The sequence below is a fragment of the Numida meleagris genome, chromosome 5 (genome assembly GCF_002078875.1).
Source record: "Numida meleagris isolate 19003 breed g44 Domestic line chromosome 5, NumMel1.0, whole genome shotgun sequence".
In the NCBI taxonomy this organism is placed as follows: domain Eukaryota; kingdom Metazoa; phylum Chordata; class Aves; order Galliformes; family Numididae; genus Numida; species Numida meleagris.
The window spans coordinates 14,276,075-14,289,757 of record NC_034413.1 but is presented as its reverse complement, the minus strand read 5'-3'; the positions used below and the strand labels follow the sequence as shown (position 1 = coordinate 14,289,757).

Sequence of the window (13,683 nt, the reverse complement as noted above, 5' to 3'; positions counted from 1 at the left end):
AGAAGGATACTTAGAATATGCCCAGCTTTGTGGAACAAACATATTAGGGATGTTTATGAAATTATAGCTCAGTAACATTTATGTGGGTGTTTTGATTATTATATTTTCAAAGATACTATAAATATGTGTTGGCTACATCTATAGAAGTTTTATTTGGCACACAAAAAAAATACAGTATTTATACTGTATAGGTTACTGTATATGAGGTTGTGCCATGCATTTGCAGTCGTATTATCATCAGACAGTTTTCTATCTCGAGTTACCAGAAAAAAGAAAATGTTCTGCTAGCCTTAGGGAAGCAAACTTTTTTCAAAACTCCTATCTGCTAATGTCACCTGCCAATGATTAAGTGTGTTTATAGTTTATGCTAACCTTTCTTAGTTTTTCTTTAAATCTGTTATAGTCTGTGTGCCTGATAGAAAAGAAGCCTGCAGCCGATTGCAGTGGCTTTGCATCTCCTAACCTTAGTCGCCAAATAGCTATTTCCATTTTTGTTCCTATTTATGTTCCTATTTGTTCCTATTATTTCTGGATATATGCAGTAAAAGGAGTTAGATTAGTAATACTATTTAAACTGTTTGAAATAATTCACTTTATTTGTACTAAATTAAGCTGAGAAGAGGTATGAGTAACATGAACAGCAGATCTTGCAATACTATCCAAGCAGATACTTTTCCTGATAGGAGAGGAGGCAGTGGAGCACTTGAATGAGTCTTACTATCAGCAGAGGTGAAGGAAAATAAATCCAACCACCAATTTGTCAATGATAAGCGCGATAAGTGCATAATAACGGGATAGTCGTGTCTTTAGGCAGCAACACCTCTAACTCAGAAATCTGTCCCCAGCCTAAGAAATCACATATCATAAGAACAGTAGTCCTTGTTATTTACATTATGTTTTAGATTTATTTTTAGTATTTTAAAAGGTGCATTTTGTGCAAATATAAAGAAAACAATGTGAATATACTTTGTTCAATCATACTTTCTAAACATGAGTTTAGGCTTGAAATTGTATGCAAAGGGAATATTCTTTGCTACTCAATAACCTGGGTAGTCATCCGAGCTTAATCAGATTACATTCATATTTTTTACTGAGAGCTGAGTCCAAAATCCACCACAGAAACTTGAGCCTATGAAAAGTTCATTGTGACTGGGATTTGATTGCAAAATTAAAAATCAGATTTTGTTCTTTCAAAAGGTTACAAACTTGGATTCTGCTTTAAACAACTCTGAAAATCACATGAATTTCTGAACACTGTCATATTTCTGCAAAAATGCAAAATTCTAACATCAAGCCACATGAAAGTTTCTACTTTGAGTCAAACATATTTCTTTATTTGGGATACTTCTGAATCAGTTCTCAGTGAAAATTTTAGTGCACTTCTACACGTATTCAACTGTAGCTAATTCTCGTCACTCTCTTTCTAGAATAAATTTAAAAGTAATTGCACTATTTATAATAAAATTAAGGTCTACTCAATTATTTCTATGTATGAAACTTTTTCAAAATGTTAAAAATTCTTCACATTCAGAATATATTTTTATGCTGTCATTGTCTTCTGAATTCAATCAAGGCATATCTGACCTGTCTAGATAGAAGTGATTTTTACTTCATTTATAAGAGGATTGAGTTTAAAAATTAAACTCTTGTTGTAGTGATAGTTGTTGTTATTTAGAATTATTTATTACATAAAGCCAGTCTGTATAGGATACTTTACACTGGCCTAACTGTCGTCACAGTATGGCTTTTTAAAGAAATTCCTGAAGCAATTCACCTTACGGTTAGGCTGTTATAACTTTTTCACATTGTCAGTGTTAGAAGTGCGCTTGATTATAATGGATCTGTTACAAGTTTGTGTGGCAGCAAGTCTTAAAACAATTGAAAACTCTTAATGGTGTAGGGGTGGGATGGTATCTGGAATGGAATAAACAACAAAAAAAAAGGATGCATTTTTAATAGCAAAAATATTTTTTAAATTCAACGTAAAAACTGCTGTTCCGCTGTATTTATTCTGAACACCTCTGCTTGTTGTAGCTTTGAGTAGTGAACTGTATTTTTGCAAAATCCAGAGCTCACACTTTGTTTCAGTTTGGAGGGAGCAAGAGGGGGGAAACTGCAGTATTCCACAAAATACTCTGATATTATGCTGAAGCACTAGGGAATTCTTCGCTTCGCTTTTCGTGCTTTCTTTTCTGTTCTGCATGTTAACCAAGTGTAAGTTACTATAGCAAATGTGAATGATTGCCATCAAATGGTACAAAATTGGAAGTGGGTGGGGAATTGGAAGCCCTGTTTTGTTTTTTTTTATTTTCTTGGATAGATTGTAAACCTGTTATATGACCTTAAGTAGATGACATTAACCTGGCTTTCTATAGCATTTGCACTCCTGAACTGACTTTATGTTGATTAGTCACTATTTCCTGTAAGGTGAGAATGATGCCTTAGTAGGGTGCAGACAGTTCATCAATATAAAGTGTTGTGAAATAACCCAGTTGAAATTATTACAGGCAGTGGAGAGTATTATTATTACTTATTACTAATATTTTAAATGAGTAATAATACTATAGGTATGTTTACCCTATGATGTTGTACTACACACTTAAGCAAAGTAAATCATTAGCTATTTAGATTTTTTACAATAGAGTGTAAGGGATCTTTAGAACATTTCTGCAATATTAAAATGATTTTTCAGCCAGCGTATTTGCTTCTTTAGATTTTTTTAAAAAGTAAACCAAACAGAATCACAAGCTATTATTTACTTAAATAGTTATCTCCACAGTGTGAATTTCTTTCTGAACTTCATATCTGCTTATGTATCATATCTGTTGATGTTTCCTGTATTACTAGGCAACGTGAGAACTACCAGATAAACATGTAGTATGGCACCATAATTCCAATAATACATCATGGAGTTAATTTTTTGGTTGTGTTCCATATAGCTAATAGGAATATTTTGAGATTCAGAGTACACAGTGCTTCAATGTAAAATATATTGGTTTCATTATAAAAAGCAGTTCATATCTTCTAAAAATGTGCATTTAATTGCATAAAGACAGAAAAGCAGCACAAAAATTATTCAAATAACCTTCCAATTATATTTGATAAATCATGTTTAAATCCTTTTTACATTTATGTAGCAATTATTACCTAACCACAGGATCTAACATTTTAGAGCTTCATCAAAATCAATCAAATCTCTTAGGCTGAAGCTGGAATGTTGTTCTGATGGAATTGCTCCCAAAGGCAATTTTGATCTATTTAGGCATCAGCTTTGCAGCACAGTCTGAATTCGATTATTTCTGGTAGTATTTCCTGGATAAGGCTTTTGTTTTAGCAATAAGTCTAGGAAATTTCCACTATATAAAACAACTAATTAATTGAAAACTAGTTAAACTAAAGATTATTTTCAAAAATGCTACTAATACTTGTACAGGAAATGCAGAATCTCCTGTTAACTGGTTTCTAAATGTGTTTTTAATAGAGAACTGTTGAGTTTAGATGGTCAGTTAAACAATCATTGACTGTCATTACATGTGGACCTGAGAATACTTTGGAAGATCAGTTTTTTCCTAGTTCCTGTTACAAATTTCTTATTCAGCTTTCAGGCTTCTCTGAATCACAGTATTAATGTCTGATTCTTAGGTGACTGAAGCCATATGAACAACGTCTGTGATATTTTTTAGTAAAATAAAAATTCAGTGAAATAAATATAAATAAGTTTGGACATTTTTCATCCATTATCATGAACCATCACCATATGATGAACACACCTCTGTAGAGTTCCAAAACTCAAATCCTTTCCTATTATCCTAGTCAGTCTCAAGAATCTTTCTTATCAATAATTCTAGAAACATTTTTTTTCTGGTTAGTCAAAGATGCCTAATATATACGTTAAGAAACAGGTTTTAAAACTGTTTAAGAATGGGATAGTTCTGGAATTTAAATAATTTAAATTAGTTTACTACTTCATGGTATTTGCAAGGCAATGCTTGCTTGCCCAACATTCAGATTGATCTTGCCTTTATCAAAGTAATCTTATGTACACAGGTGAATATTAGAACAAAAAAAAGGTACATTGGAAAAAAAAATGTAAGGCATTTACAACAATAATTCCTCAATCTTCTTGAAATAATTTTAATTTTAGAATGAAGATTAGAATGTAAATTAATACCAGGGTTTGGAAAAAGGTTAAAATAAGTATTATCTGTTCCCAGCTCCACTCCCACCCCACCCAAATCCCAACTTACTGGGATCATAGAAAAGCAGCAATATTGCTGTATATTCTTTCTTCAGGTAAGAGAGGAAGTGCTTCCAAAAGCATCTTATGTGTAGCTCTGTCCTTACTGTAAATACAGAGTTTAGGAAGGTTGTGAATCAATAAATTCTGAATTTGCCAAAAGGCTTGGCATTAACAAAGCAGAGTCACTGCTTGCAAACATGCTTGGAATTTGAAAGCCAATTTTTTTTTTTTTTTTTTTTGAGTCCTCTAGGGTTTGACACCTTAAATAGCATGTTCAGCATTGTACATTCTTTGGGAGATTTTCAGAATAAATAGACATTAACTGTCATTTACATCAGAATGCATTTTGATTCCTCAGCATGTTTACTATTTCCTAAATTTACCATCCAAAAGAGTAGTTATTCTGAAAACGAAACTACTAATGATTCAGAATTCCATCCTGTAATTTCCATAGAAATGCTTACATTCCCTGTTCTTCAGAACATTAAATAGCACTTCCATGTGGAGTTCTTAGTTAAAAGCCTATGACCTTCTTTCATGTTGGTAAAGAAGAATCATATTTTTTCCATTTTCTGATTAAAAACCCAGTTTAGACCTGGACTTTTCCAATATTTATTAAGCGTATGCTCATCAACTTTACCTGGTTGAAGTTGGTTTTTTTTTCTGAAGAAATAGTCATGTTTAAGTCTTCCTTGGACATAGTAGGGAATGCTCAACATAGACTTACTGACTGAAGGTCACAGTTTAATTTTAAAATGTCAGTTTTAAAGTTAAGGGGCTAATGTTTGCTATCTGTGAGTTTAGAGGCCAGTCAAGCCTCCAAAAGGATCATTCCCTAGTTATCAAGGACACTGGAGTATGTTTTAATGAGAAGATTTAGGAAATAGATTCAGTAAATCTTGCCTAGATTGTTATTATAAAAAATGTTTTTATGTTACATTTTTAAGTCTGTAAAAGTAAGCCTCAAAGGAAACAACTTTTGAATAGCAACACTAAGTGCTCCTCAGAGCCATGACAAATGGGAATTGGCTGTGTTCTCTAGGGTCATTTCTAAGAGGCAAAGTACTGTGACCAGTATATTCAGAAAAAGAAAAAGACTGACAGAGTGGAACCAAAGAAGGAGCTAAGCTTTAGTATTTCTGAGATGACTTTAAAATATGAGCCATAATTCAAATAGCATCCAAAATCAGTTGGTTTTAAATGACTACTTCTTCACTGTATGAAATTGTTTGTTTCCATAACAAAACAAGTTAAGAAAATAGATCTGTTGTGTAAACCTCGCAATTTTATAATTGCTGAGAAATGGAAAAATTCCAAGAATGCTCTCAGTAACACCTTCCTTTGTAAGATTTTCAGGCATAGAAACAGGCAATCCAAGAATAGTGGCTCCAGTGCAAGTGTTACACTGATCTGAATTTTTTCTTCTATCAGCATTGTTGTGATGGTTAGCAATCCATTTCAAACAGCATTACAATGTCAAACAATTATTATAATTTACAAACTTGAAAAGTGGGCCCATGAAAACTTAATGAGATTCAATACGGTCAACTGCAAGCTGCTGCTTTTGGGTTAGGGCAATCCAGATATGAATACAGACTGGCAGATTATTGCCCCCCTCTGCTCTGCCCTCATGAAGTACTGTGTCCAAGCCTGGGGCCCCCAGCACAAGAAAGACATGGAGCTGTTGGAGTGAGTCCAGAGGAGGGTCACAAAGATGTTCAGAGGGCTGGAGCACTTCTCCTAAAGATTGAGGAAGTTGGGCTTGTTTAGCCTGGAGAAGAGAAAGCTCTACAGAGACCTCACTGCAGCTTTCCAATTCTTAAAAGAAGCTTAATATTCAGGAAGATGACAGAATTTTTACGTGGCCTGATAGTGGTTCGAAAAGGGTGAGTGGTTTTAAACTAAACAAGAGGAGATTTAGATTAGATGTTAGAAGGAAATTGTTTACTCAGAGGATGCTGAGGCACTGGAAAAGGCTGCCCAGAGGAGCTGTGGATGCCCCGTTCCTGAAGGCATTCAAGACTAAGTTTGATGGGATACTGAACATCCTGATCTAGTGGGTGACAACCTTGACCATGTCAGGGGAACTGGAACTAAAAATGATCTTTGAGGTCCCCTCCAACCTGGGCCATTCTATGATTGATTCTGTGAATATATACAAAACTTTCCAAAGGGATTCCAAAGGCTAGCAACACAGTTACAGTGACATTTTATTTCACTTACATGTGCATGTCTACCCACCTTAAAATGACAGAATAACAACTGGGTAAAGAAAAAAGAGGGTATCCAACTCCAACTAGCCTTGCTTCCCTAAAAATTTGTACTATGGAAAGTATCTAGGCATTTCTTTTACAGAGCTCTGGAAGAACTGCAGAACTATACCAAAACGTCTGTTTTTACCATGGTTTTCCTAACACCTAAGTGACTACACTTCACAGCACTTGGATAGTTGCAAAGAATCCACCCTGTCACATCCATTTTTTCACATTGATTCAACAAAGGCACAGCACTCCTGCTTTGCAATGCTATTATTCTTCTGCTTCTCCTCATCATCACCATCCTCATCCTCATCTTCCTTCTTGTCTTTTTCTTCTGAAATAAAGTCAGGGAAAACAGATAACTTTTCTATTGTGACTAAAGATTGGATTTGTGAATTGAACGGTAAATTGAATTTCTGATTTGTGATGGGTTTAGAAATACTGATTTGACTTATTTTATTTTTCAGATGCTTCAGAAAATTGCTGTTTGTTTACTGCTGGTTCTGCCAACCAACTCAAGAAGGGACCTATCTATTCTTTCATTAATCAAGCATAATATTATCTTGAACTAAATATTCCTCTCCACATGGCCTTTCTTCTGGTGTCAGCTTATCTCCTGCTGACTCATACTCAGGTTGCTCCTGTAGAGAATGGGGCACTGTTGGAAACACTGAAGTCACAGGTAGGATTACTCAGCAATAAAAGTGAACACTATTCAGCACAGGTGAGACCTCCTGGCACAAGTCGACGAATACCACAGACAATTATCATTGGAGTTCGTAAAGGAGGAACAAGGGCTTTGCTGGAAATGTTGGATATTCATCCTAATATTGTTGTAGCAGCTACAGAAGTCCACTTTTTTGACTGGGATGAAAATTATGTGAAAGGAATAGACTGGTATAGGAGTTTGATGCCATTTTCTTATGGAAATCAAATTACTATTGAGAAAACACCAGGCTATTTTACATCACCACAGGCTCCAGAAAGAATTCATGACATGAATAGCTCCATTAAGCTGCTGCTCATTCTAAGAGATCCCACTGAGAGAGTTATATCTGACTATACTCAAGTATATTACAACAGAGTAGAAAGCCACAAGCCTGTTCAGCTTTTTGAAGATATTGTTATTAAGAATGGAGCACTTAATACCAAATACAAAGCTATTCAGAGAAGTTTATATGATGTTCATATGGAAAACTGGCTTAAACATTTCAGTTTGGATCAGATTCACATAGTGGATGGCAATACTTTAATCAAGGACCCTCTTCCTGAATTACAAAAAGTTGAAAGATTTCTAAATCTTCCTTCCCGAATTATGCCTTCTAATTTTTATTTTAACCAAACTAAGGGATTCTATTGCATTCGAAGTGATGGAAGAGAGAGATGTTTACATGAATCCAAAGGGCGACCCCATCCTCTTGTTAACAACACTGTTTTAGAGCAACTTTATTCTTACTTCAGAGAGCACAATGCAAAATTTTACAGAATGGTTAATCATTCTTTTGACTGGCATTAATGCATTTGCAATCAATGTTTCTTTAAAAGGGCCTGAAACAAACTCTTTCAAGCATATCTTTGTAACATGTAGAGATTCATATTATGAGAACTTAATGTACTGGTTATGTAGAAGCAAAGGCGTCTTTGCTTCACTGGAACAAGACATCCATCAACTCATTAAAATGCTAGCCTTTGTGTTGGGAAAAAAAGGTTTCACATATCTGTATGATTACTCTGGATCATATTATAATCTTCTTTTCCCCATCATAATTTCAATGGACTTAATTCACATATGATGTTTTGGAAAAATGACTGCTTTTAAAAATGTAAAAATGTACATATTTGAAATTGTATTGTTTTAACTGTTCTGTATTTTTTTTCTTGGTATTTTTTATATCAAGTATGAGGATAGTGACCTTGATTTCTAGAATTTTTCATACAATAGTTTAAATTATATGTTAAACAGGGGCATACATTGTGGCTCCGGTAAATAATTCATCCTTTGCTAATATGTCAAAGCTTTCAATCAATTAATAATGAAAGGAATTTATTTCACCTTTGATTTCAAATAGGTGAACTAGAAGATCCTTGTCTGTATATCATTAGTATTAAACCAGTGTTAATACTTGAGTTTGAAAAAAAAATCTCCAAATAATAAAGTAAGAATATGAACTGTTTGAAAAAGTTTAGGAAATGAGAGATCTGACTGTAAAGAAGTTAGAAGATCCCAGGCAACTTCAATTTACACCATTATTCTGTGTACTAAAATGCAAAAAAACTTGTTAATATCAATGCCTGTTCAAATGTTTGATTCTGTATATTATTTCACTTCACATTTGAATGAAAAAGATAGCTCTTTGTCAGTACTACCATATTAATCATGTTTGTATTTTGTGACTGGTTATTCTATTTCTCTCCCAGCTTTACTTTAAGTATCTCCATTGGCACAGATCCTTTTGAAAAAGAAAGAAATTTTTTTGCCTGCCCTTCAAAGCATGGAGTATTCTTTGTAATTTCTAATGCAGGTCATGGGATGTACTCAGACTTAAAAGCAACATCTTTTTATATTTGTATGTCTCAAACATTGCTCAATATACTATGGATGACATATTCAGATTATATATGAAAGTGACATCCTGCATAAGGAATTTTTCTTTTTGATATTTTTTGCTTCAAAGTATTGTCTGCTCTTCTTTTGCATATGTCAGTACCAAAGAAGAAAATCAACTTGAAATGTTAAATGTTAAATGCTAAATAGAACTACACAAATGCAAGCAGATGTGCTTGTTTGAAATTGTACCTTGTAATCCAAAAATCCTAGTGAGTTGTAATTGTGTGGGCCCACTCTAAGCATCATACTCCACCTAATACTGTTGAAAGTACTGAATATCTGTGTTCTTCTGTTTAAGCAGCTGTGCAGGCTACAGGATATGTTCCTGATGTGGAATTCAGTCCTCTTTTTCATGAGTTTGGAGGTATGTATTGCAGCACTAATTTTGGGTTTCTAATCACTTTACCAGGGTGCTACTTAGATGTAAGGGAGGTAGCATTCTTCTACCGCTGAATTGGAACAGAATCAGGCCCACTATAGATTAGTTGGAAAGAGCTTTCATCATACTCCTTCAATAAATGTAAAATGTTAAAAATAGTATAATAAATCTTGTTATTCTGCTACCTGTAAGTGTATAACTAAGATGGAAAATCATGTTAATTTTCATTACCCTAAAATTAACCTCTGAAATTATCTTTCTGAAATATGATTACTGAATGAAACTATGAGTTCTTTGAATGCTCCAAATCATTATGTTTTTCTTCCACCTTTTCTGAGGTTGTGACTTCTTAATCATTAAAATTGTTATGATCTGGGTACTACTCAGAAATACAATCTGAACCAGGTGTGGAAATATAAATGCATTTATTTCAAATTTGCCAAGATCCAGATCACAGTTTTTCTTGCAGTATTGTTTTCTGTTTCTTATACATTCCAAAACTTGCCGTATTTTTCATTTGCTTCTTTTCCATGATTATTCTTTTTAATAGTGTTTTTGTTTTCTTTTTCTCTTTTTTTCCTTTTTCCTGCAATGAATGTAATTTCAAAACACTGTGTAATTTAACAAAGGTTTCAGGTAGCTGTCAGTAACCAGACTTCGTATGACTATATACCACATGCAGTTTCATATGTTGATGTGTTTCTATATTTATGTTTGCAGGCAACAAGTCTTTTTCTTCTCTGAAGTTTACTTTGAGTGAGTTGAATGCAGAAGTACCAGTTGGCAAAAGTTGCATACATCTTTGAAAACGCAGATCTCCTTTTAGACTTCTCATTTCAAGGAGGGCTGATCTGTATAGATTAGTGATACATATATCTACTTGATTTGTTAGCGCTCTTCATTCCTGATAAGCATTTTTGGAAGGACAAAGTCATTGGAATAAACTCAGTATTTTAAAGTTTACTAATACCAGAAGAAATACTTTATGCAAAACATAATTTTGGTGAGTGATTGGCTCTTTTGTTCTGGTTTTACATAAATAAAGATTCTCATCTAAAGTTTCTAGGTAAATGGCCTACTAAGATGCAAATTAACCTGCACAAATGAATTAAGTGAATACAGTAGGCTATAATTTAGCATTGCAAATTGTTTCAATCATAGTTTTCCATTTTGTGATCTGAAAAATGTACCACATGCAGGCCTAGCCTTCTCAATTGAGCTATACTTGATAATAAAAAGCCAAAATTACTTTTTCTCCCTAAAAATATGCAATTTTTGTTGCGTGGAATTCAAAGCAGGTTGATTTCGTGAAGAACCATAACTGACGAAATTATTAATAGTTTCAGTTTAATAAATGGCAAGTATCTATTAAGAGTTCCAATAATTTCTATAAACTATTCTTCCCCAAAGCAGTCATCAAGGGACTCTTTCATCTTATTATCTGATAATTAGGAGGCTTTAAGAGAAGTAAGTTTCTTATAGGAAGATTGCTTAAAGAGAGCAAGCAGCTGCCTCAAAGGTTGTTGAGAGCATCTGAAATATGATGCAGTCACATGTGTAACATCATTGCAGAATTTAGAATGATTTGAGTGGCTCTTTGACACTGTTTTACATTGTACAGATATTAAGCTTTCATGTTAAATAATGTTATTTTCCTTTTTTTTAGATACCATTATTAGGGTTGCTTTAATCTACTATGACTGAGAACTATCAATTTCAAGCAACTGTAAACATAACTGGATCAGCTGAGACTTTGCCACAGTAAGAAGAACACCCAAACTTAATAGCTAGATGAGTCTAATCTCTGTAATTTTTTTAATACAGGCTGTATATATTACATATGCTCTGTAAACACAAAGCAATGAGAAAGTTAAGATTTTCCTTCTTCCAAAAAATTATCCTAGTAGTACTTCTTTGATTTAAAGAAAACAGACTGGTTCTTCTACTACGCTCTTCCCAGCATCATTTTGCCAGGAAGAGTGCTGAGCCTTCTCATTGTACCCTGTCAATCTAGCTGCCAAAAGCCCCTGTGCTGAAAGTCTTATCTTTCACTGCATAGCCTTAATAGAAAATTTGCAGTTCTTCTTTCAGAACTTCTTGCCTAACTTTTTTGGAATATTCATGGCAATATTTTGGAGAACTTTACAGAGGCCATAGACTAAGTACACATCATTGTGTACTGCTACACAAAAGCAACTCCTTGAGTATCATTTTGGTGCAGTCAAAAATCCTATAAAATACACTGAACAAAAATTAGATTGACTGCCATAGGGAAGTACATCCTCACAGAGTTTTCAATCTTCATGTACATTTCAAGGAATCCTGAAAAAGAAAAGTAAAAATAAGCAACTTAACTGCTTATTGCCTTTGTCGATTTAGATGTTTTCATCAGTTGAGCAAAAACTGAATATTATAAATAAGGTATTCCTCATTCATATCGATCAGAAATTGTCACTGTTCTCACGAATAAGGTTACTTATAAAGTGTTAAATGTGATTGCTCAATTTATTGGTATAAAAAACTTTGTAGAAACATTCCAGCCATGGAAAACTTCTGCTTCTTTTGGGATCCCTCGGTGGTGTGTAGCAGTAGGACAAGGAGTAATGGCCTAAAACTTGAACATAGGAAGTTCCATACTAACATGCAGAAGAACTTCTATAGGGTAAATGTGATGGAACGCTGGAACAGGTTGCCCAGAGAGGTTTTGGAGTCTCCACAAGACCCATCTGGATGCCTACCTGTGCAACTTATTGTAGGGTACCTGCTTTAGTGGGGGGTTGGTTTCAGTGACTGTTCGAGGTCCCTTCCAACCCCTGCAATTCTGTGATTCTGCAATTATCATAATCCCTATCAATTCTTGTTTAATCTATGTTGTCAAAAATAGAACTCTGGATTATTACTTTGGTGTGTAAAAGCATGGTTTAAAGAAGAAAGAGAGTGATGCTCCCCCCGTATGTTAATTTACAGTGAAAATTGTATGATAACCATCACAATAACTTTTCCTTGTGAGAAAAGAACATTTAATTTGTTTAAGTAATGATTATACTCCTGTACATTATTATTTTCTGTACTTGTGGATTTGAGATATCATTTCTTTCAAGAGTTCAAATTTTATTACAGAAATGAATAGATGCATTGGAATTAAATTCAATAATAATTTGCCTAGCACATTGATCATTAGCAACAGTTAACAACTAGTATTTAGTTACTGGACAAATAGTTTCTGCCTTGATTATTCCAAGCTTTAATTTGACTTACAATTTTTACTTTATATTTTAAAAAACAATTTGAAATTTTACATCACTAATAAATAAGACTTTTTAGTATCGTTCTGTGATTGTAAACAAATTGTCTTTTTTTTTTTAAGCTCATTAACAGAGACGTGAGCTTACTAGAATTCCTGAAAAAAATATCAGAAACAAAGATACTAATGAAATGAAAGTATAAAATAGTACCTTAAAGTTGAAACTGCAGTAGATTTGTAAAAAGACTAATATAAATCATACTCTCATGGTAAAATAGGTGTTACTTACCATGTACATATGTAATACATCTCATGTAGTAATGTATGTGACCAATGTTATGAAGTCTAGTTTTTGATGCAAAAAGGTCTTATGCTTTACATTGTATGTTCTTTTATCTCCATTACAAAATGTTCTCAGTAACTATTTACTGAAAAATGCCCTAATGCAGACTCTTTATCTGTGGTACAGTTTTCCTCTTAAGGGTTATTGGACCCTCTCAAGGGTCTTCGGTTTTATGTTGTTTCTTCTGAGATTAAAAAAGTGTTTTGAGTGACACTGAAATAAAAGCTGTGAATCATCAAACCAGAATTAAAAATATTATCTCTATTTGATACATTTCCCAGTGAAAAACAGTATTGTATATGGACTTACTTATAATAGTTTAACAAATAAATTTTTTACATTTGCTCTTTCTTCAGGGGATAGTACAACTGATTTACAGGTTTAAACTGAAATGTCAGGAAGCGCAGATAATTAAGAAACGCTTTGCCACTTGGACCAGCTAAAAAGTTTTTATTTTAATGTGAACATTTTGAACTATAACTCATACACTTTCTTTTTATCCTATACTATATATCTGAGTGTGAATGTAGATACATGTACATGCATATATCTACATGTAGGAATTAATTTATCATCCAAACTAGTAGTAGGAAAAAAATAGGGCAGGGACA

At 33.6% G+C, this 13,683-nt stretch overlaps 1 protein-coding gene across 5 annotated transcripts in view; it reads left to right on the top strand.

Annotated features, from left to right (window-relative positions):
* LOC110399950 (heparan sulfate glucosamine 3-O-sulfotransferase 1-like) overlaps positions 1-8,325 on the top strand; it is a 92,078-nt gene extending 83,753 nt beyond the window's left edge. For all 5 annotated transcript variants that reach the window (XM_021399460.1, XM_021399461.1, XM_021399458.1 and 2 more), the window contains one exon: positions 6,966-8,325. In XM_021399460.1, coding sequence (XP_021255135.1) covers positions 7,085-8,014 — 930 coding nt within the window. In that variant the 5' untranslated portion in view covers positions 6,966-7,084 and the 3' untranslated portion in view covers positions 8,015-8,325. The remainder of the gene's footprint in view (positions 1-6,965) is intronic.